This window comes from Gymnogyps californianus, chromosome 3, assembly GCF_018139145.2.
Source record: "Gymnogyps californianus isolate 813 chromosome 3, ASM1813914v2, whole genome shotgun sequence".
NCBI classification, from domain to species: domain Eukaryota; kingdom Metazoa; phylum Chordata; class Aves; order Accipitriformes; family Cathartidae; genus Gymnogyps; species Gymnogyps californianus.
The window spans coordinates 9,248,932-9,271,822 of NC_059473.1; the positions used below are offsets into that span (position 1 = coordinate 9,248,932).

General features: G+C 44.7%; 1 protein-coding gene across 1 annotated transcript; it reads right to left on the bottom strand.

The window, feature by feature from the left end:
• Positions 1-1,875: 1,875 nt before the first annotated feature.
• BFSP1 (beaded filament structural protein 1) lies at positions 1,876-22,100 on the bottom strand. Its single transcript, XM_050894871.1, has 8 exons — positions 21,730-22,100; positions 14,323-14,383; positions 10,698-10,793; positions 9,750-9,842; positions 8,956-9,063; positions 6,313-6,533; positions 4,815-4,900; positions 1,876-2,826 (listed from the first exon to the last, which is right to left on the bottom strand). The coding sequence occupies exons 1-8, from the start codon at positions 22,098-22,100 to the stop codon at positions 1,892-1,894; spliced, it is 1,971 nt and encodes a 656-aa protein (XP_050750828.1). The 3' UTR covers positions 1,876-1,891.
• Between the last annotated feature and the right edge of the window lie 791 nt (positions 22,101-22,891).

A 22,891-nucleotide genomic window follows, 5' to 3' on the forward strand; every position in this document is an offset into this window, starting at 1 on the left:
GTATTCTGAACATGAAGAAGTTCTCTGTATTGCAGTGAAATCAGATGGGTGGGGGGGAATACCCAGTTCTGTCTAGGTACTGCCTGAACCTGTTTACACCCTGTTTTGTGACAGAATTATGAAACAGACTTCCTATTGCTGCAGTTGGTTTTTTTCCTTTTTCCCCCTTGCAGTACTCAAAACCTGCTTTCACCAGCAGTTATTCTGAGCAGTTGCTCCCAGCTCACCAGAGTGCAGCCTGCATATGCATTGATAAATTCCTTCTCTGCGGTTATTTACACTGTTAATAAATTAAACTGAAAAGCAGCACACACCCTAGTAAGCCATGTCTGGCGTAAACTCCCACAAGCATTTCAATAAAACAGCATCGACAAAAAATCCTGAATAAAAATGTGACTATGTGGGTCACCTGTCCCTGTTTCAAAGAAGAAGGTGCCACTTCACCAGACATAATGGTCACAGTAGATTAGATGCTACACCTGCATTGGAACTCGCTAATGAAAAAACCTACACAATATCAAAGGAAAGTCTTGGGCAATGTGAAAAGGTAGTCCTGAAGCTCAGGGTCATCAGCTCAAATGGCGTTTAGTCCCCCTGCTTCGCAGCTGACGGGAGTAATCAGCCAGAAGGAAAAGGCGTAACAATGCCAAAAGCTGAAACAAAAACTTTGAGAACTGCGATGGCGTTGGCAAAGGAACATGTAGAGCCCAACCTAGTAAAGCACTTCAGTATGTACCTCGCTTTAGTGGGATTATTTGTATGCCTGAAGTCAAGCTGAGGCCTAAATGATGCATCAGCACTTTAAATAGTGCTCGATATTTGCACAAGCACAAGTGAAGGATTTCTTTTCCTTTTTTTTTTTTCTTCCCCGAGTCAAAGGTTTCTGGAAGCTGCACCAGGCTTTCGCAGAAGTGTTGCTTTTTGCTTCCCCAGGCATGGGGACGTGGGAAGGCACCGCTTGTTCCAGCAACCCCCTGGAGCTCCATGGGACTGCAGGTGACCGGGCTGCGACAGGATCCCACGGCAGTATTAAACTCCGTAAAACGCTACAGTCCGAGGAAATACTTAACAAGAAAATACCAGAACACACAGTCTTTTGAGTTGGCTGCAGTCTGCTCAAAAGCTTGCTGGCATTCGTAAATACCTTAGTTGTGTTGGTGAAGGACAAATAATGCCTTTAGTATCTTTTATAAGGGTTATCCCCCACTTTTTGGTGGAATTTCAAGTTTTATTCTGAGAAGATATGCAGGAAGAGCTTATTTCAAATACAGAGCGTTTGTCTTTAGATCCAAAAAGAAAGGTCTGCCAAGCTCATCTCTATTTAAAGACTGTAAATGAGAGAGATTCGGAATAGGTTATTTAACAGGTATCCAGCCCTTCCCCTGGAAAAACTCCTGCACACCCAGTCAGTTGACGTTTACTAGGAGGGACCATCAGTCAACGGTAAAGGCAACACAAACCCACAGCAGCTATCTTCCGTAGAAGGCAAAACTTTTATTAAATGAACCAGATGTCACAAGTTAACATTTGCAGCTGTCTGAGAGATGGGGAATCGTACGGCAGCTATAGGAGCGGTAGAGGAATATGCAAATTTGTCCCGGATACTGTGGAAAGCCAGGCAGCTGTGTAATAATAATTACTTTCAACTTGTCCTAATCATGAAAATCAGTTGCATAGGATGTGCCTATTACTTGTTGCCCTGGAGCGCTTTGGCCATTGCACCAAAGGTGAGCCTACATCAGACAGAACTGCCATCAAGGTATCAATCTGTTCCATACCAAACAGCAAAAATCTCACTACTGTATCATTCGGTCAGGAAAAAAAAACAGTCATTTAATAACTATGCCAGACAAGTTGACTATCAAGGGGGGGTGGGGGGTGGGGGTGTCACTTAAGAGCCTTTGTCACCTGGTTTCTTCTTGCTTGTCTTCTCTATCATCGTCTCCACAATCATCGCTGTCTCTTCGTACGTCTGAATTCTGTCGTCTGAAAACTTCTCGATGGACTCCACCACCTCCACCTTCTCGTAGCTCATGGAGCCGGGCAAGCCTGCTTCCCTGAACAAAAGGCCCTGCTTATCTTCTCGGTCATATTCCGTCTCTCGAAGGACTCCTGGCTCGGTTGGGCTTATCAGACCAGGGGAAGGAACTGTCTCAGGCTCAGAGATGTCCGGATACTTTGTGATTTGCTCGATTTTTCCTCGCGTTATTTTGCCCCATTCAAGTATGTCTTCTTTCTCTTCCTCTGGGAGTTCAAACTCTTCCCTCCTTTCACAGATAGCCCCTTTCTCTTTTTCTGAGGGTTCAGCAGGTTCTGGCAGCTCCGGTATGGGCTCCACATCACCACCGTTCATCACCTTCCCATTGTTGGTGGAAACTGTGATCCCTCCCCTAGCTGGGATGGAGAGGGCCAAGATGCAAGGTTCTTCATAGCTTTCCTCCCCCATTACCAGCACGTAACGCCCTTTGGGATGGGCATCAGGTTTAGGCTCTGGTCTCTTGTAGACTCTTATTTTCTCCCTCACAATGTTACACAATTTATCGAAGGCTTTACTTATCTGGGCTCCATCAGGTACGTCCTCTGGGCCCATTTCTTCTTCATCAAGTTCTAATCCTTCCTGTTCGGGTTCACTTGTGACTGAGCCTTCGTGCCTGAACTCCAGCTGATCTTGGTCAAAACCTTCCAGAGTTCTTTCATACATTCTTTCAGGCGAGAGACCGTCAGTTATGTCTTTAGACCTCAGCTCCTTTTTCCTGGCAATTTTCTTTGTCAGAGCTTTTTGTCTGGGCTTTACACTGGCAATGTCTTGCATGGCCTGGGTGATATCTAGGGAAAAATCAAAACAAAGCAAACAACAAACAGTGCTGAAGACAGTCACTGCAAATGCTAGAGCTGCCTCTCACCCTCACTGCTGCAGGTGGAGAGCTGAATGGAGCAGCAAATATGAGCACAGCTTCTGCAAGCGCATTAAACAGCCTTGTCTTTTGCGTGGGCCCCCTCGGCCAAGTAGCCATTTTGCATTTGAGGTCGCCACTGCCATACACGGTGCGAGGACGGGACAACCGTGCGCGTAAGAGAGGCAGCTGCACAAAACATTCACCTATCAGGCCTGCGTTAATGCTCAGCAGGAGCGTTCAGCGCCTGCTGCTGCAGTCAGGCTCAGCACCTTCCTTCCAGGCGTCATGGCAGGGTTTGGCCCTGTTAACTATAGACACGAAACCTCCTCTCCTGAGGCAGAGACTGAAGCCAGGTGCCCAAAGTTAGAGGCATGGCCTGGCAGTAGGACTAAGTGGAAACAGCTTGTCTGGCTTTTACAACTCCTGCTAGGGTTTAGGGAGGGAAAAAAAACCCCAAAAGCCCTATTTAAAACCTTCCCACTGAACACAGGGTTGCTGGGTGAGCGGTCCAGGCCTGATGGGTAAGGTGAGTGCCATCACCACCTCTTCCAGTGCTTGTGAAGATGGGCTCAGCAGGGGGACGCCTCGCCTTTGTGTCCCGGGGGGGCTAAGACTGAGCCAGGCACCTCCCCTCACGGCAATTTTGGGTATGGGCAGATGCAGGGAGGTGCGTGAGGAGCGAGCAGCGAGCGGCTGGCGGGCACAGAGCTAAGCAGCCACCCAGCCAGCGGTGCGGTGCTGAGGAGCAACATTTTGGCACTACTCAAACACTGACGTTGAGCTCTAGGCCCGCGCAGAGGGAGCCCCTGCCCACAGCCTGTGTTTCTGATCTCCTGGGCAGTCAGTAGCCACAGACCCCGTGAGAGCTCAGCAGCAGCAGCAGGAGCACGGGCAGGCTGCTGATTTCCATGGCATGAACAGCTAGAGCAGAGGAGGCAGAGGTTGGTACTAGGCATTACGGGAACACGGGGACAGACAGATATTAATATGCTTTCCCCAGGGCAGCTGTTTTGTCCCATGTCACAGGTACAGTAATGCACATAAAATGCCCTGCTTGCCTTGCAGGTAGGAAGCAGAGGTGTGGCTCGAGACAGGCTGAATCCTCAGCGGGTATTAAACAGCACTTTGCAGGACAGTAGTTATTTACAGCTGCTGAGGATTTGGCCTCGCGCATTATGGACCCATTTCATATAAAACTGCTATGTTTTATATATTTTCACAGTTAGAAAAATTACAGCTGCACTCCAAAAAAACCCTCATTTGATGGTTTATCTCTGTTCTCAGGGCAGTTTGTTGTTAGTAAAACCCCAGTGAGCCTTGGATTTAAGCTACAGGAAGTCATCTCGTATGTTAGTACCTACAGCACCTTTCCACAAACCAGCTCCCCTCTTTGTTACGAGCAGCCTCGCTAGTTTAGTCCTGGCCATTTCCTTGTCACCAGGTTTACAAGCATCCTAATTCTAACAAGCAATCATACAACACGGAGGAAACACCATTCAGAGGAAACCAGGCCATGGGACGTAAACAGGCCCAAAAAAGTGTCCTCTGCCTGCCTGCGGCACTCAATGTGCCCCGATGCATTTTGCACATAACAAAAGTGGGGACCGACGACTCACAACAAGTCAGCACAAAACCCCCAGCTCTTTCCATAGTTTCAGGTGCCTTTTGACTTTGCTCTATTGACTGGCCTAAGTAGTAAATTGCAGAAATTAGCAAAGAAACTCTTCTGCTTGTGGTTTTGGCCTTTGACAGCTTGTCCCAAAGCCAGCTGAGGTAAGCTGAAATCGTTGCGTTTACTTAGCAAGCCTGGAGTCAGGCTGTCACAGCTGGTATTCATATGGAAGACAAATGGAAAAACAGCTTAAAATACAATAACGCTGCTCTTGACAGACACAGGAAGACATGTCACAGGTTTACCTCTTCCCCTCGAAGCTTGAGGCTGGACAGGTCTATAGATCTGCGTGAAGAGGGTGACTGGCGTTCCTGCTATAGCAGAGTTTAACCTGCCGGAGAAGACGCGCGTTGGTCAGTTGTCTCTCCCTCATTTCCATCAAGAGCAAGTGAAATTGTGCAAAATGAAGCATGGAGGTTAAAGAAATGTATTTCTCTGTGGCGAGGAGTCAAAGAGAATGACGGGAGCCTGTTTCTTATCTGGGGACAATCAACACAGCCACACCACCTTCACAGGAGTTAGGCTGGTTTCCACCAGCAGCAGACATGGGATGCTCCATTAGGTAAAGTACACCAGTAATTAAAACCCATCGGAACAGGCCTGTAATTTAGCATAGCACTTTGAGAGGATGGGAAGATTTTGGATGGGCAAACAGTCAATCCACGCCTACCAGAGGTCAGCAAGAGCTGTACATGCTGGCCAGTAAAATATGAAATTTGGTAGCTGTTACAATGTTACCTGCATATGCCTGACTTCAGAAGGGCAAGAAGAAAACTGAGCAGCCTTCCTTGGAAAACATTTAAGGAGTCAGTGGTATTAAGGGTTAAAAATTAAAACTGAGATGCTGGCCTATATGCAAACCAGTTACTATATCTGTGGCCTTTCCAGCCTGCTCTGCCAGAATTTGAGAGAATATTTTGGCATGTAGGGAGGATATACACCCTGTGTAGATACGCATGAGATGCACATTCTGATTTTTGGCACTGAGAATTACCCTGATCAGATACTCCTGACCAGAATGCAGTGTCCAAAATGAGACGCTGAAAATTGATGAAATATCTGTTCCCCACATGTGGACTGATTGACTATTAGTGAGTGTCCTTCCCCTGCATCTTCTGGACAACCCAGAGCAGCAGTTTGGGCGCTCAGGGGTCTGGCCCTGCTGCATCTGCCTGTGCAGGCAGCACCGGCCACCGCTGTGAAAGTCCAGCTCCTTTTCTCATGTGAGGCTGATGGTTGACATTAGAGGGAGCCAGTGCTCCTCTGTAGGTTTAAACATAACCCAAATCCCTGCAAATTTCTTATATTCTACCCTTTTTTCCCCTTGCCCGAAGAATGGGTTTGCTGTGAAGCGTGCTTTGCTTTACAGGACATTTGCCCTGCCTGAGCCCTGCGAGACCAACCTGCCTGTAACGCCCCAGCAAGCTTCAGGAACACCCAGGCAGTGGAGAGGGCGTTCAAATTGCTTTCGCATGCTCCTGACCTCTGTGCACTGATGCCAGGACAGTATATGGAAAGGAGACTGTATGGAAAGGAGAAGCTCAAAATGGCTCTGACCCTTTCCTTGGCAGAGGCTTGACCAGATTTTGCATCTATTTAGATTCCTGTCCCTAGATATCTACCCGTGAAAGGCGTGAAATGGCCGTAGCTTTGGGTGGATCAAATGCCCTTAAACATACATTTTTCAAAGGAGATAAAAGAGATCACTGCGCCCTTTGGGAGAGCCTAGAAATCCAACCTTACCGGCTGTCCTCGTTCTCGATGATACGTTTGTACCGTTCCAGCTCGTTCTCCAGGGACTGCTGGTAGATCACCAGCTGGCGGCAGTCGGTCGTGTACTTCTCCAAGGTCCTCTCAGCCTCCTCTATCCCCTTCCTAAGGTTTTCAATCTGCTCATTGTAAAGCTGAATTTCATCGTCGTAACTCTCCTGGGTGGTTTTAATTGCTTGCTCCAGCATGGTTGTCTGGTAAACAAAATTGGTGGGTGAAAGAAGCAGCTCTGAAGCATTCAGCATCCCCATATTTCAAGGGTAATTAAAGGCAAGACATGTTTTATTACAATGTGTGAGGCTGCTCTGCTGAAACACAGCGGCAGTTTCACTGCATTTGTTTAGTTATTCAAAACCAGTAACTCCCTCCCCCCCGCCCCCTTATCTATCCCAAGGCTTCTGTTCCACAACAAGCATGACACAATCGGCATGAACCAGGGGAACCGCTCTATGATGTCTCCTTCCCCACGCACGCGAGGCTGGCTGATGTCTCGCGGCATGACGCGCAGCTCACCATGGATGGCCTCGGCAGAGCAGGCAGTGTCTTACGAGGAGAGCAAAAGTGCTTAACTGAGAAGATGTGCCTGGGCAAAAGCTGTTCTTCCTTCTCAGTGGTCTGCAGACCCAGCACTGAAGGTTCAGGAAGGGTCTTTTTTTAATAAAAAGCTTCCCTTTTGAATTCAATTCCTCAGCTTTTTTACTTTAGCGATAAAAATAACTGCTGTGCAGTAAGGCTTCAACTCCAGTCATTGGAGAGCACATCAACCAGGAGGTGGCGATAAGTGCCTTGCAAAAACAAGGGGCAGGAGTTACAGGTGGGATATTTGACACTGTAATTCTGCTCTCACTTTCTTGTGATATTTTCGGCTATTTATTACAGTTCCTTTATCACTTGGGGTTTTTTCTCCCTTTTCAAACAGCTTTTAAAGAGATGAACTCACAAAAAGCTAATGGGGCAATAACTGACTAATGGATTCTTTAATAATTGATTTATTTCTATATGTTACAGGTAAGATTTTCAAAAACCTTTTAAGAGCCTAAATTTAGAAGCTAAGTCCCTTGGCATTAGTTTGGTTATACTGCAGTGTATGAGTGGACCAACAGGTTCCACAGACCCCTTTAGTGTTTAGTGCTCACGAGGTGGGGTCGATAACCTCTCGGCAACATGGTTATCAGGTCCAGAAACAGGAAAGCAAAGGAGCTCAAGGATGCCTCAGTCATCAGATCCAGCCTTCACCATCACAAGCAACCATGTCATCAACCTCCACTCATAAAGTTATTTCACTCTTTAATCTCAAAGCACGAGAACGAATGAACTAATAAACTCTTTCTAAATAGGACATGAAGATTTGATTTTGAAAGCAGCACGATTAACTCCCCAAAGAGTGCCTCTCTCCATCTGCCAGCAGAAGGCTGATTTTCTCCCCTTTTTTCTGTATTGATTCATGATCTCACTTATCACTATATTGATTCTTGCCCTTCCCAGAACGCATGTGTCCTTTCCACCAGAGCATCAGACATGAGAAAGAGACCAAGGAAAAGACCTGGGGGTAGCACTGTCCCCGAATGCCCTAGTGAAAGAAGTTACGCTCAGAAAGTTAAGAGCTGCTGCTATGGCTGTCCAGAGGAGTCTAAAATCCCACCACAAAAGGTGTTTTATGCCAGTATATCATTCCCCTCACCCGGATGGACAATTCGAGGCACAAAAGAAGCTGTATTTGGGGGGCATAAGGTGGTCATTCTCCACCCCTATCCGCTAAGAAACATTCAACTGCGTGGAGGTAGACCTGCCACTGCAATTATCCAGGTCTGGTTTCTATTCACCGTAGCCTTTAACTGCTCCTCCATCTCCTGCCGCCCTCATCCCTGCACTGCACTCTCGCTTGGAGACACCGGCTGGAGAAGGAAGGTTGATTTACGGCAGGTTTGGCTGGGAGATGGGCAGGAGCAATGAGTTCAAGTCTTGGCCAGTCGTTTCTGCAAATCAGGAATTGGCAAAAAGCAGATGGTTTCGGTGCTGGTAGCATCTAGCATAGGAGAGGCGTTGACTTAGTGCTTAGTAGCGACAGGGATGAACGCAGGATGCCAAATGTAGCTTGACACCTATTTCAGTTTTGATTACCAAGTCTGTCTAGTCCTCACAGCAAGCTCAGCATTGGATATGGCACTGATGGAAAGGACTGGACAGAGCCCTGAAGGTCCCCCATCATTTTTCATGGGGCCAATTTCCAGCCTGAGCTCAGTAAGTAAGAAAGAAAGCAAGACCAGCCCTGTGTGACTTTTCCATCCAGAACCTCCTGCTGACTCTGTCCTGCAGGAATCCAGTTGCAATGTGGAAACCTTCTCCCACCAGCTACTCTGATGAGCAAAGACGGCTTCATTGTGGCTACAATACCTACAGCCCTCCCTGGCCATCTAAACCTGACAATTTGGACCACTGAGAGAATGGGAATGAAATAGCTGAAGAAGAAGATGGAAAATTAAAAGGAAAACACACCTCCAAGTCAACTGAGTTCACAAGGCCCTGTTAAAGGCCACTCAGGTTTTACCACGTGACCATAAAAAGAGCAGAGTTCATGAGCATCATGGTTGTGTTTATGGCTAGTGATGGCAGTACCTCTGTCTGCAGTTTGTATTTCTGCGTCTGTAACTGGCAGAGGATGCTCTTGTATTCCTCCAGCTGGCTCTGCAGAACAGGGATCCTCCTCTCCGCTATCAGTTTTTCCTGGTTGGAAGAAAACAACATGTGTACAGGAAAGTATGTTTCACTCTTTTAAAAAGAGCCAAAAGAAATTCCACTACTGGAAATAAACTGTAAAGACAAACAGAAAATGACAAAAGACAAATAAAAAGATGGCTATTGAACCTCAAGTAAACCCCTGTGGCATGGCTTTAAGAATAAAAGATATCAGATGGCAAGACTGTAGAAGTATAGCTTATGTTGAAATTAGACCCTGTAGATACAGCTGTTTGTATCTTCTTCCAACTAATAAACATTCTTGGCATAGCCACTCATATTGGTGGGAATCACCAAGTTTTCATCTAGTCTGTAGCAATTTATTTGATTTACAAATTTTCACCACATCTTGCCCCTTCACGACAAAATTTACTTTATGTGTAAATACTCATATATCCTGCCAGCTCCTCCTCAGATAGGAAGCACAACTACTTCAACTACCTCTGAACTAGCCATTTTTTGGGGCTAATACATATGCCGGAGTGCACCTGACTAACACAATCTCTCTTCTCCTGATCAATTCAGTTTTCCAAAGCTACAGTTAGTTTTACTGATAGTTGTTGCCGTTTTCATCTGACCTCGGAGCGGGAGATAGAGGATCTGGGACGCTTTAGGAGTAAACATTGACTCTTTCTTCCTTAGAGCAGCATGTGTTTACCAACAGCAATACTTACCTCACATATGCCAGTGGTTATAGGGGACACGCGAGGGGTTGTCTGGATGATCTGCTGCAAAACATTGACGTAGGTCTGGATTTCCATAAGGTTCTGTGGTGAAGTAAAAAACATTTTCATCAGAAAATGCCATAGTAAGGTGCTCCCTTCAATGTGTTCCACTTCTGGGGCTTATTCCTAGATATTTACTTCTTTCAGCGTATAAAAGTCCAGTTCATGTTCAGACTTGGTTTTGGAATGTGGTTTTAGACCTGATTTTGAGTGCACGTGTGCTAACAGTTTCATCATGCTGAGAGTACGCTACAGGCATTTGGCTAAGTCACAATATAGTTCATAGTCTTAATTAAAGATTCCGTGATTTCCTATTTCACAGGAGATTTTCAAAATGAGAACCACAAATACCTTTGCATGTGGTCCCAAAAAGTGAGCCTCTTCTTTCAAAAGCAGCAAAGATGGGACAGTGGCCTGATCCTAAGCTTCACAGCTCTCTCAGGAAGGAGAAGGGGGCTGCTTGTGTTAAAGTCAGCTGCAGCGTAATCATACGCCACAGGCTTATGTCTGCTGATTAACTGGAATGCTCTGGCCCCAAAAATTGGGTATCCCCCTCTGATGAAAGCAATAGCTTCTTAGCATGAAATACAAGACAGCTTGACCAGCACGTTGGGTTGAATAATGATAACAGGTCAACAAATTCAAGACATTGCTACAGCTGTAAATATTGGACCCCGAGGGAGTCAATTTGGATGCTTGCAGCCATCCAGCCGTTGGGCTTGACCTCCACACTGCAGCTGTTGTGCCCACTGAAAATAGATAGTGCTATATTTACCCACCAAAACACAAATTGCATTTGCTTTCATTTGCCACTGGAACAGATTATGGAGAAGGGCAAGGCTTCACACATGTCTCTAGAAGGAAGAGCTAAAGACAACGGCAAATTCAGCCAGTTACCTTCTTGTATCTGTCCTTTGTGGCATTAATGTCATCCTGCAGGAACTGGGACTCGATCTGCAGCTCCAGGTTGCACAGCAGTGCTTCATCAGCTTCCTGCAATGCAGAGACACGTGGCACCGTCAGTACGTATGGCTGGAGTACCAAAAACACAGCAGCCACTTAGCCGTAAGTGGCTGTTGAGTCGTACATGTGTAGCAGCCTGCGTGGAGAATTAAAGCCTACTGGGAGAAACAAAAGTACTATGGAACCAACAAACAACAGGCACCTTATTCATCATGTTCTCCCATTGTACACGCTGCTTTTCTGCACAAATACAATTTATGACAGTTTGGCACTGGCACTGTCAAAATATGTTTACCATATGCTTTATGAATGCTGGGAGCCAAGTAATAGACACGATGAAATACCAGTCTTTGATGCTAAAAGCTTGCAATGGTGCATGAATCTTAAACAGATGACATCAGCAAACTAAGGCATTGATTTCTCTAGTGTTTATGACAGGACCTGAGGTATCCTGAGGCCTTTTTAATATCCCCAGTAAAGAAGACCTTATTAAAAAAAAACAGGATGGTCCAAAGTATTTTCACTCCTTTTGGTGTGTTCTCAAATATCACAAATGTTTGTCAATTTGGAGCCATTTCTGGAAATAAAAATGACAGATGAGCAAGCCCAGAAAAAAAACACCTTGCTGCAGAAGTTTCTAATACATTGGGATTTGTGAGGACGAAAGTTCGTAATGTCCAATTAATTCAGAGGACAAGGCGTATGACTAGCAATCATGATCTCAAAGTACATAGGTATGAGTGGCACTGGTATTTAAATCCAGTGAAATCTCCATTTCTATTCAAAGGGCTAATTTAGGTTTTTCCTGTGTTATGTTATTTAATACAAACCCTTGAATACAGAATAATTTCCATGGAACTTGGCAATATGTTTTACAAATATATAAGTGTGAAGGGAACAGCTTTATTTTTCTACTTAATGCATGCCTTCTTGGCTGGGTTTATCATTAACTAATACTGTAAAATATCGCTTTTGAGAAAGTATCTTGAAAGTTGTCAACTGACTCTTCCTTGCAACTCTACAAAACTTGGAAGTTCCTCCTCCAGTTTGCAATTTGCCTCAAGAAAGTCTTGATTTCTGCATTTAACTCAAAGTGTAAAAAAAAAAAAAAAAAATATGATTTAAAGGTGTCCCTTTAAAATTACCTGTGTGTCATTACCAGCTGTAAAAATGTCTCAGTGAGCGGATCACGGGTTGCAAATAAACTACTGAAATCTATGGGTGCAGCAGATGACTGGTAGAAGGGGATTTTTCTTTTTGCACGTGCACAGCGTCCGCTATTCCAAAAATGTGTAGATGTTAGCTGTCTCATTATGCTGCTGAGCCTCCCAGCCAGAGACCTCTCCAGCGGTCTCTCTGCTTTGTGAGACAGCAGCTGATTCAGACACATTCAGACCAGCACATTCGGAGCCCGTCATCAGGAATGCCAATGCCCGCTGCTTTTCTGCACTCCTCTGCCTTCCTATTGAGAGGAAGATCAGCAGGACAATGGCCATGTTGGGAGCTTTTGGGGGGGAGCCAAAAAAAGCCCCCAGGCCACTAGATAATACCAACAGGCAAATATTTCTGCATGTAATAAGCAAAAGCAGCGTTTGGCTTTCCAGACGTTCCTTCAAAGGGGAAAAATACTTTTCCTTTTATTCCCTGCTTTCAGACAGACCAGCTTCATTGATGATGCTGTATATCAGAACAGTGCAGTGCCTACACATTTTCTTCTGAACTTTGCAGTATTTGCTATTCGCTCAACTTCTGAAAAACTATTCTGCTTTAGGTGCTGATTCCAGAACGTTGATCCATGTGCTGAAGCAGCATTTTCATTTATCATGGAAGAGAAATCCCTTAGATCTCTCCAGAAACAGTATCTGCTGATTTTCCAAACTGATTCTTCTTCTGTCGGAAAAGGCACGAGTTTACACCTGCACATGCAGGTTTCAAGCCACGTCTTGGGCACTGTGTTCCCTCCAACATTTGGTGCTCCAATGCAAGGAGCTGCTGCAATGGGGGCAGCAAGAGGCAGCCTGGGATAAAAACACCCCCTGTGGCTCAAGATCTTGTCAGCTGGGCCTGGGGTTGTCAAATCAATTCACTTTTCTTTAGCCACAGATAGGCTGAGAGCAACGGTGAAGACGGACCCACCAGCTCCAGCTACCCCTTACAAAATATTTGCCTCCACAAATATTTTTTAAGAGCTTGCAGTGTGTCCAAGAGCCCTGCTAGCACACTGGAAAATAGCACTGATGCATGGTATCTAGAGCTCACTAGAGATAGAAATGCTAAAATGCACTTTTAAAAATATAAACCATGCATATCATTGATATGACAGTGCTCAAGCAGAACAGCTCCTGCCATTTGTAGTGGGGAAATAAAAAAAAAATCTCTATTTAATCCATCCGTAATTGTTTCCCAATACAGAAGATGAAGGATAAGCTGTGAAAAATAGAACTGGGGAAAGATATAAGACAACTTTCTTCACTCAGATGAAAGCTAGTAGCAAGAGAGGATGAATCAGGCTTTCTCAGTTTCACAGACTTGGTTTGGAAACTTCCTAAACATGTTAGTAAACTTTTATCTTTTCTCTGAGCCTATTATTATTATTATTATTTCTCTTGCCATGGTATTAGTTCAGGAAAGTGCAGCTCAATATAAACATTCCTCATGTTTCACTGTGAAACGAACAAATTGGGGGGGTTTGTGGCTTCTCTTTTATTTGGAAACCTAATGGGAAGCTGAGGGTCTGTCCTGGGAAGGCTGACCATATCCGGCAAGGGAATGAGGAGCTTTGAGACACACCAGACTTTAAGACTTAGACACAATCAGCATTTTCTCATGCCATGATATCAGTACTAAGTATACTTTAATACAGTAGATGTATTAAAATAAAGGAGGGGAGGAAGGTATTTAGCAATAAACATGTTTTCTCCAGTCATATTTCGGACTCTTAGATATGTGTATTAGCTGCACAGTATGACTAATAAATGGGCTTTTCCTACCTCTCTGTGTAGACTCTAATTCGCTCAGAGAGAAATTGTCTTCCGAGTTAAAAAAAAAAAGAGCGCTAAAAGAGTTAAAAAGAGTCATTACAGGCACCTAAACATGTGCCAGATCTTCAGCAAGGGTGAATTTCACAGTGAAGTTCACAGTGGATGCATGTATGTGAACTCCAGGTCCCAAAATGAACGCAGGAGCCATTTGCTGATGCTCTAAAAGGACTGTTATGCAGTAGATCCTCCTAGTCCTTGGTCTTACTAAAAAACTAATGAAGTCCTGAGCGCAGCTGAGGCTGTGGGCTGCGCATGGCATGTGCTACATGACCAAAATCAGCAGGACTGTACAGAGCAGGGCGCTACACAGTGCGTACACACACGCCGAGGCTCAGCCATTTGCACAAGGCTTAGGGAGGGGGATGAAGGAGAAGGAGAACTTTTCATTAGGGTATAATGACAAGAAATGTCTTGCTCTGACATTTTATCTTCCTACTGCTTCTTCAAAGCAGCTTGCTGTAGTAAATGAAACAAAAGGAAAAAAAAGATAAAGACCTTTTCCATTTTTCCAGGCTTACCTTATTAAGGCGTTCAAGGGTTTCTTTTAGCCTCTGCTGATATTCACGTTCATTTCTATACCTGCAAATAGAACAAAGGAGATGAAGTTCAATAGTTCATCCTTCTGCAAACTGCACTGTCATCTGCACTATCATGCATGATATATGCTTCATGCTAAAGCACAGCATGAATCTTGAAAGGGCCCAAAAGATTTATTTATGCATTAGCATAGATTTTTTTTTTTTGGTCCCAGATGCTGAGAGTAATTCCAGAATTGACTAACTTCTTGTCCTCAACTTATGTAGCAGAAGACAATGGAATGCCACACATTTGCTATTACTTTTTCACAGAAAGCCCAAGAACAGATTATTTACAATAAAAGTATATTCGATTGACATTGGACTACAGTGACAGCCCTTCATCAGTGGTTACTATGTAAGTATTTGCTACATTGGCACATTAGCATTTAATTCCATTGTACTTGGTTTTCTGTTCTACCTGATGTTGTTCAATAAGCATTTTCACGACAGACACATTAAACACAAAAGTTGCAATTTCACATATTGACTGTGTATGAATAAAGTTGTATTAGGATGCTTTGATGGAACAGGCTTTGTGTCCTCTTTAATAGCAATTCATATTTTAGCATGGTCAAAATCACATGTGAGTCTTAGTAAGGACTGCATTTAGCCAACTATTCTTACACATTTATAAAATGTCCACAAGTGCATAATGTGCATGTTCCTGTACTGAGTGAACAATGGATGTATATTGTGTTTATCTTCGATTTGAGGAAACAGGACATATTCTTTAAGAATTAGGGCTCTGTATTTGTATGTTAGATAGAATTATCTTCTAGAAAATCCTTTTAGCTGCAGAGTACAAAACTTCCTAATTGTTGGTTATTGTTGTTTATTCCTTTCCCTAAATAAACTATATATAAAATGTTTAATAGGAGATACGGTTTAATGAGACCCCATTTAAAAAAAAAAACAAACCAGCCAGAAGCATCTTATAGCACAAGGCAATGAGCCATCAGCACTGAACAAGTGGCTCATCAAACTTCATCTGCTGCCAGTACCAAAGTACATAAATACAGTCTATTCCTGTAAAATAATAGAGATACAGAGATATAAAAAGCTCTCATTTTCTTACTTTCTACAAGAAACCCTCATGGTGGGTGACAAGTCAACTCTGGTGGTGAATGTCCTTCATTTGCAGTACAAGCAATGGACATCAACACAAGCATGAACCTTGGCTGAAATTCAGAATTGAACATAAGCCCTCGTCTGTCTTCTGAGATCATCTATTCAGCCCAGATATGCTGGTGGCATCTAAGGGACTTGCTCCAGTCAACAGGGAACTTGTCAGTTCCTAGACTGAACAGATCAAGGATCAAGTTATAATGGTCGTGTTAACCTCGCTTCTTTTTATCTCCTGAAGGATGGACAGCCAATGTTATTCTCATCTCTTTCAACGTGTTTTGGAAAGCTGAAGGGATGGGGTAACTCGTGAACTGACCAGGACCACCAAGGAAGAACTAAGCAGAACAAAGAAATGGACTCAACTTGGTGCTCTGGTTTCCCAACTTTCCCTTCTCTTGAAATCCCATAATATTAGCAGGGTTGGTCACCGGTCTGTTTTCAATTCTTACCACGAACAGCAAAGAAACAAGTGAAAATGATGAGGTTTTATTTCATTATCACTCCTACAAATGGCTGGGCCTCCTCAGCTGAAGTGCTATTTTCTGACAAAACTGAAACAACGTCTTTTTGCCAAATTGTAGTAACACAGGGTTCACTTCCAAGGATACAACCAAGAATATTCAGCTTCAAAAGCGAGACTGCCTTTATTTCTGTTGTTTATTAAGTAGCTCACCTCCAACCAATTTTCTGTCTTATAAAATTTTTATGTACAGTTGACAATAAACACTTCGTTAACTTAGATACTTTCTGACAACTGAACAAGAATGAAGCAGATTGTGGCAGGTTGTGAAAACCAAATATACAGCTGCAATAAAAGGCTGGATTTACACTCCCAGTAATATACAACCATCCAACAGAGTCAGGGTCTAAACCTCAGCCCTAATGTCATTCAGACCTGCTCAAATCTGCCTAGTTGCTACGTCCTCAGTCAAAAAATCTTTCAATGACTGAAATATTCAGCTACATTTTCCTTCACTCTCAAATAACCCAAATATGTGTCGCACAGCCATAAATCTACCTGGCAGCCTTCAGAGAGTTAGTATTGTGTGATCATCCTTTGAAGGAAGATGGCTTTTAAGTGATGTTCAATCTACTCCAGCAGCTCAGTGCAAAAGGGCTAAGGACCTCTTAGAAATGCTTCAGAGACCTCATGATGCCTCTGTGTCTACTGAAATGTACCTATGTAAGCGCAATGCCTGACAAATTGCAGCCCTGTTACGCTTCAAACTTGATTTCAATGTTCAAGTAATTTAGCTGGACATGTTGAAAAGAGGCAAGGCTTTTCTTAGATAGTTGCTGGTCAGCCTTTCCTTGACCTTAAGAGCCTTCGTTTTTTAAAAAAAGCCCTTCTCACCTAGTCAAGTAGCTTTAGGGCTGCAACAAATCTTTTTGGACTGTTTAGGAAAAAAGGGATATTAATTGTTTTTTGCATAGGGGAAAAGGAGCGGACGGGGCTGCCAGGCTCAAAGAAAGAATATCAGAGCTTTAAAGGTTCCCATCACCTCACCCCTCTTAGGTTAGCGGCTCTCTTGAGGCACTGACAGATTTACAAATATTTGTTAAGCCCCTTGAGCCCCCCTACAGCTCGGGGCACTGGCCTGGTGAGAGCACCGGGCATGCAGGAGGGAAGCCCAGCACAAGGCTTGCTTCTCCACCTGGAAAGCACAGCTCCAGCCGCACTGTAAATCTCTTTTCCCATCTCCAGCTGACAGACAGGCTCTGCTCTTAAAAGATGGGGCCAGGGCAAGGCCCTTTTTTTTTGGACCCTGCCTCTGCTGCAGTGCAAGGGCTGGCTCCCCTCCAAAGAGAAAACAGTCACAATACATCCTCGCGATGCTCAATGGCCAGATACTCAATTTGGTGTCAAGCCTGCACCTTTAATAGAAAGAGAAATGCTGCTTCTCTCTTGAACCCTACTGAACTCTTCCAGCAATATATGAAGCCTCTGGCTTGCCGCAAGCCGAGGTTAAACTTTTCCACTACTTTTCTCCTTTCCATTTTCCCTGACGCACTTCGCTAGCCTTTTCTCAATAGAGACAGCAGTAATTTGGGTGCCAAAGACAGCACAAACTGCAAAATGCTGGTCCTACAAGGATGACGGACAGGCCAGTAATGCTTGTGTTTTATACCCTGAAAGCTAGGATGAGCCCTGTGAGGGCTGCGCTCTGTTGATTTATGAACGGATTGCTACCTGCATTATCAAGAAGCTGCTATGGAGCGGCTGACAGCCACAGGGCAAGATTTCGGTAGTCTGAGGAGGGGGTGGAGGGCAGGCAAGACCTCCTCACCTGCAGCTGCAGCAGATAAAGCTCTCCCTATCACCAGAGAAGCAGCAGCAGCAGCACAGAGACAACCCCTGCAGACAGGGCTTGCAGACAGCTTTGCCGATAGAGTCCCTACTGCTCCTCATATCCCAGCTATCGTGTTTTCCTACTTGTTTTTGTTTTCTCTCACAGGTGTTGGGTCTCCACTGTGCCCCAAAGGGTGTCAGCTCGTCAGAGCATCACCACGCGGCGCAGCTTGGAGAACACAGTGCCAATTTTCATGTCCAGCAACTTCCAGGGAATCATACTGCATGCAAAACCCACAAGATTAGCAGTGAATGAATTTTAAATGAAACAATCGATTAGCAAGACTTTTAATTTCTGAAGTTAATTAATCCTGTTCAGTCAAGGGCGCTAAAATCTGGGTTTCAGCATCTCTCCTCATATCATGGAGAGAGAAATACAGTCCTTTCCCACAGCCAGATGCAACATTGCTATAATAATGATGCTCAATAAAATTAGCATAATTAGTCTTTTTATGAGATGCATCCAAACAATTCCTAGCGATGCTTTTTTTGCAACTTCAAGAGAAAGAATTCTCCACTGGTACAGAGTCTGAATTATTCATGTTACTGTGAAAAGCTATGAATGTGACTACAGAGGATCTAAAAATAAATTTTAACCTAAGATCTACTTTTCAATGGTTCATGCACATTTAATTGTACAGACCCAGTAGTCCCAGGCCCTACTGTGTTTAAACATAGCTTTAAAAGGTCTACTTACATAAATGTAGCTTTAAAAGGTTTACTTATAGATATAAATCTATTTCCCAAATTGTGAATGTGAGTAAAAGAATGGGTTATAAGAACTAAAATTCTTTGCATTACTGAAGGACACAGACATTTGTCAATTAATTGGTACACAGTGCTCCAGTCAAAGAGATTTTGTTAATCCTAGTGTGCCAAAAGTAGATGCTTTATGTCTAAAAATGAAGCAAGAAACCCACACTGCCTGCTGCCAACTGAGTGCAGACCCAGGTAGGAGAGCAGGTCTTCAGCACAGGAATGCTTCTGGTTTCAGTAGCATGGCAAGGCCCTAACACGGCACAGAAGATTAATCCTCCCATATTTTGTTTAGAGTGCTTTATTTATAAGTTTAAGTAGCTGAAATCATAGCCATCAGGATGGGTTTGAGCTAGAAACAGGGTGAGAAGGCAGAGTACACAGTGTCAGAGCACTGGCCTTGTTTTAACGCCAGCAACTCCAAACCCAACCAATTTTTTTCAGACTCTGAAGAAACTTTCATGTCTGTCTTCAGGTCAAATTCAGCAGCTCCCAAGAGAAAAAAATAAAACCAAAATTCACTTCTTGATGTAAAGAAGGCAATTTCTTTACACTGCGCTTCCACTGTAATGGCCCTATGTATCTTTAATTTTTAAATTGCAGCATTGTTAGCTTGGATATAGTCAAAGTTTCCTTTTTACTTTTGTTTATGGCTGCTGAGTGAACATCCTGGGACTGTATGACAAGACACCATCCATTTTTTCTAAGAAAGAAGTCACTAACTGCCCCCGTAACAGGTCCTAAATCTCACTTTCAAAAAGCACAGCCCCTTCTCTAGGTGTTTCCCCCCGCAGGATTTTCAGTGATGTCCTGTATTCTTCCCCACCTATTTACAGCTTGTGTAAAACAACTGCAATAAAAAGTAAATTATCTTTGTGTCAGATCGCAAATCCTGCTGCTGGGGAACTATACAGGCAGTTAATCCACAATCTGCTCAGGTGGATACAAGAATCCATTAAAAGGTAGCCAGGACAAACTAATTTTTTTCTGGCCAGTTTTTCTAATTTTTTTCTTGTCAGTTTTTCTTGCAAGTTGTTGAAATCAAAGAGGGAATTGTGTGTTTCACTGCACTGAGTCTCCACCTGCCTGAAATACTCCAGACAGAGATAACACATTTTTGCCCAGCTATATCATAGCACTGCATTTTTCTATACAGTTTGCACATATTTTTAACTAATATGCAGCTAGACATTTAAGTACCAAGTTTAGTCAAAATCTCATGGACACCGTGTAATAAAAACATATGAATAAGTATCAGAGTCAACAGCTAAATTATAGCATTGGCTCATAGCTGAATTTCCTGCTCATAAATATCAAAATACAAAACTGCCTAATCAGGTGTTTATTACTCGCTGGCATTGAGTCAGGGCATCGTGGACATCTGACCATTTCCAGCATTAAGCCTCAGTGCACCTGGATGGGCTATTCTCTGCTGTCAGATGAGAAAGAGAGATCAGGGCTTTGCATTTCTATAGCTGTGCCATAGCTCACAGCCCCCATGGGCTGTTCGCGTGGCAGCCCGCTGAATGGGTTGGAGATGGTTGTTTTGTTTTGGTTTTTTTTTAAGCTGGCTCATTTTCTTGATTCAAATCTCAGGGTGGCCCCAGGAATAGCTGTGGCAGCATGGCAGATCAGGCGGTGTGCGCCGAGCAGCGTGCAGGGCTGCGGAGGGCAGGATGAGGGTGCATTAGGACTGTACGGCTGCTGGTAGCGATACATCATCGCACCATGGCCTAAAGACACAGATGGCCTCGATGTCAATTATCATGCATCTGTTTTCTGGTTCTTTCCAGTTGAAAAATGATTGGAGACAAAAAAGAAAAATATTATCAGTCTTACACTTTCTAGTCCAGAGGAGGGGAAAATCACTGGAGGATCAGACTGAAAAATCATGTGGTTTGGGCAAGGTCAGAGAAAAAGTCTATGATGGAGACAACAGACGAAATCTTGTGGGGCTTGTATTTCTGCAGCAGCAAGACAGTGCTCCACACGGCTGACCTTCTGCCTTATTAAAAATGTTTCTGGTGAGCGTGGTGAGCATTGCCTGGGAGTGGCTGCACTTCTACCAAGACTGCATTTGTTGAAAATATTTCATTTTTCTCCTTCCCATCACTGTCAGTGAGAGATGTTTCTAAGCCAAAGCATGTTATATGGAGTTCACCCCTCACCCTTTGGTGGGGAAGAGGATGAAAAGCTCCTCTTCAGCCTCCATGCTGCTGCCAGATTTTCCTGGGTCAACTAGCCAGATAGACATTTAGGGGGGAAAAACCCTGACCAGTAAGTAACAGGAAGCCAAGACCCTTCTCTCCTGTGAGCCATCTTTTTATGAGCAACATTCACCAAGTCTTGTGGTGTAATTAATTAAGCAACATGGCCAAAACTGTCTGTTGCTGAAGAGAAAGGACTAGACATGTCTGGAGGCACTCGTATGCCTCAGCCCCCAAGGCTCCTGCTCTTTGATTTATGGTGCCACTGAGGTTAAAGAGGTGAAGTTAGCTATTCTTACAGCTATTGCTTTGGTAGCACAAGATGGAAATAGTGGGATGCAAGGAAGAAGAGGAGGGTAATCAGGCAAATTTCACATACCAGGAAAAAACTTATTTACTTCCTTTTCATCTCACATCTGTAGTGGCTGGTACAGATTGGCCCAGGTGCCTCAGAATGCCTGTAAATAAGAGTTTCTCAGAGATGTCCCACACATTTCAGGATGCGTCTGAGGTTGTGTAACTCTGTGCTGCTCAGACACAAGACTTGCTTCGAGCTGTTTGGTTTTTAATTGGGTTATTTGCTTTTTGCAGCTCAGAGCACAATCCTCCTAAAGCTAATGAGCAACAGGAACCAACGTGTGCCACAGCGAGGACCTGCTGCCATGGAACGGAGAGGATAATTGCCTGTCTAGTAGCAGTGAGACCATGAAATGCAGAACTAGAGCTCCCTAAGTCCTAGCACCTTGCTTTTCACCATGGGCTTACATGCCATACCCGGCTACAAGTCTAATACACATGGAGAGGCATCACCCGTGCACGAGAAGGAGCTGGTGACACCAAACGCATCCTTACTACAAAGATTAACTATGGAAACACCACCACCTATCTTCCTCCGTTCGCAAGCCTTACTTGTTGCGGTACTCGTCAAGCATGCGCTGGGCGTCTTTCTCCTCCCGCTCCAGCTTGGCTCGGTCGGACGCCAGCTCCCTCATTCGCTGGCGATTGAACTCAATCTGCCCGGCGAAGGCTTCGTCCAAGCCCACCAGCTCGTCCATGCGCTGGAAGGTCTCTAGCTGCTTGCGCAGGATGGCGTTGCGCTGCTCCAGCACGCGTGCCCGGTTGATGTAGCTGGCGAAGCGCTCGTTGAGCTCCTGCAGGTTCTCCAGGCCCCGGGCTTGGGCCAAACTGTCGAATTCGGGGGAGCCTCGCAGCTCATCGTAGGCGTCCGACCGCTCATACTTCTCCTTGCGCACCTCGCGGAGGAAGCTGCTCCTGTACATGGCTCCGGGGGGGCTGTGCGGTGCCGGGGTCCCCTCTTGCGTGCCTGCCTGTCTCTCCAGTTTTGATCTGAATTACGTCTGGGGGGTTTGGGGAGGAAGAACTGAACATAATCACCCCCCCAGATGATTAGGACTTGTCTCCAGGGTGGTTTGTGGCACTAAAGGCATCATCTGCAGCAGTGAACTAAATAAATCCCAATGGCCCCGCCTTGGGGCTGCCCGTCCAGGCGTCAGCAGTTCGGAGGAGCAGCGGGTATGGGGGGGGGCGAGGGGCTTTTCTTTTTGAGCGTTGCAATTGTGTACGGCCAAAATAAAAGAGAGCAACATCCAGCTTTCGCCCGGTGGATTAAAGCATTATCCACGGACAACAAAACGAGCGCTTTGCAGTTTCGGAGGCTGAGCTCAAAGCCTTTCATGGCTGTGCTGGGGGGAGAGCTTTGTCCCATGGTGGTGTCCCCAGGGCTGTACGTAGAGGCCTTCTGCTGAGCCAGGTTTTGGTGTGAGTGGATGGCAGCATTTGATTTTTGTTATCTGACAGTTTTGCGATCGTTTAGGATGATAGGATAGCGTATAAAAGTCATTGTGACTCCTGCTCCAAGTACAACATTTGGCCATTTGGTTCTCACTTCATGCTTTTTCATGTCAGCCTTTTCTGCAGTTTATTTCTACCTGGCATAAGAAGCATCAAAGCAGCAGTGGTACTAAAAGCCCCATGCTTAACAGGGCTCTGTTGGGAGGCCAGTTGCCTTGGGGATAGCTAAGTGACATGTCCTCTCATGACTTGGTGGACT

Coding starts and splice junctions, on each gene's coding strand:
- BFSP1 (XM_050894871.1), bottom strand. CDS start 22,100: ATGTACAGGAGCAGCTTCCTCCGCGAGGTGCGCAAGGAGAAGTATGAG. Junction 9,843..10,697: donor CAAAGGACAGATACAAGAAG/GTAACTGGCTGA, acceptor ACTTCACCACAG/AACCTTATGGAAATCCAGAC. Junction 9,064..9,749: donor TAACCACTGGCATATGTGAG/GTAAGTATTGCT, acceptor TCTTCCAACCAG/GAAAAACTGATAGCGGAGAG.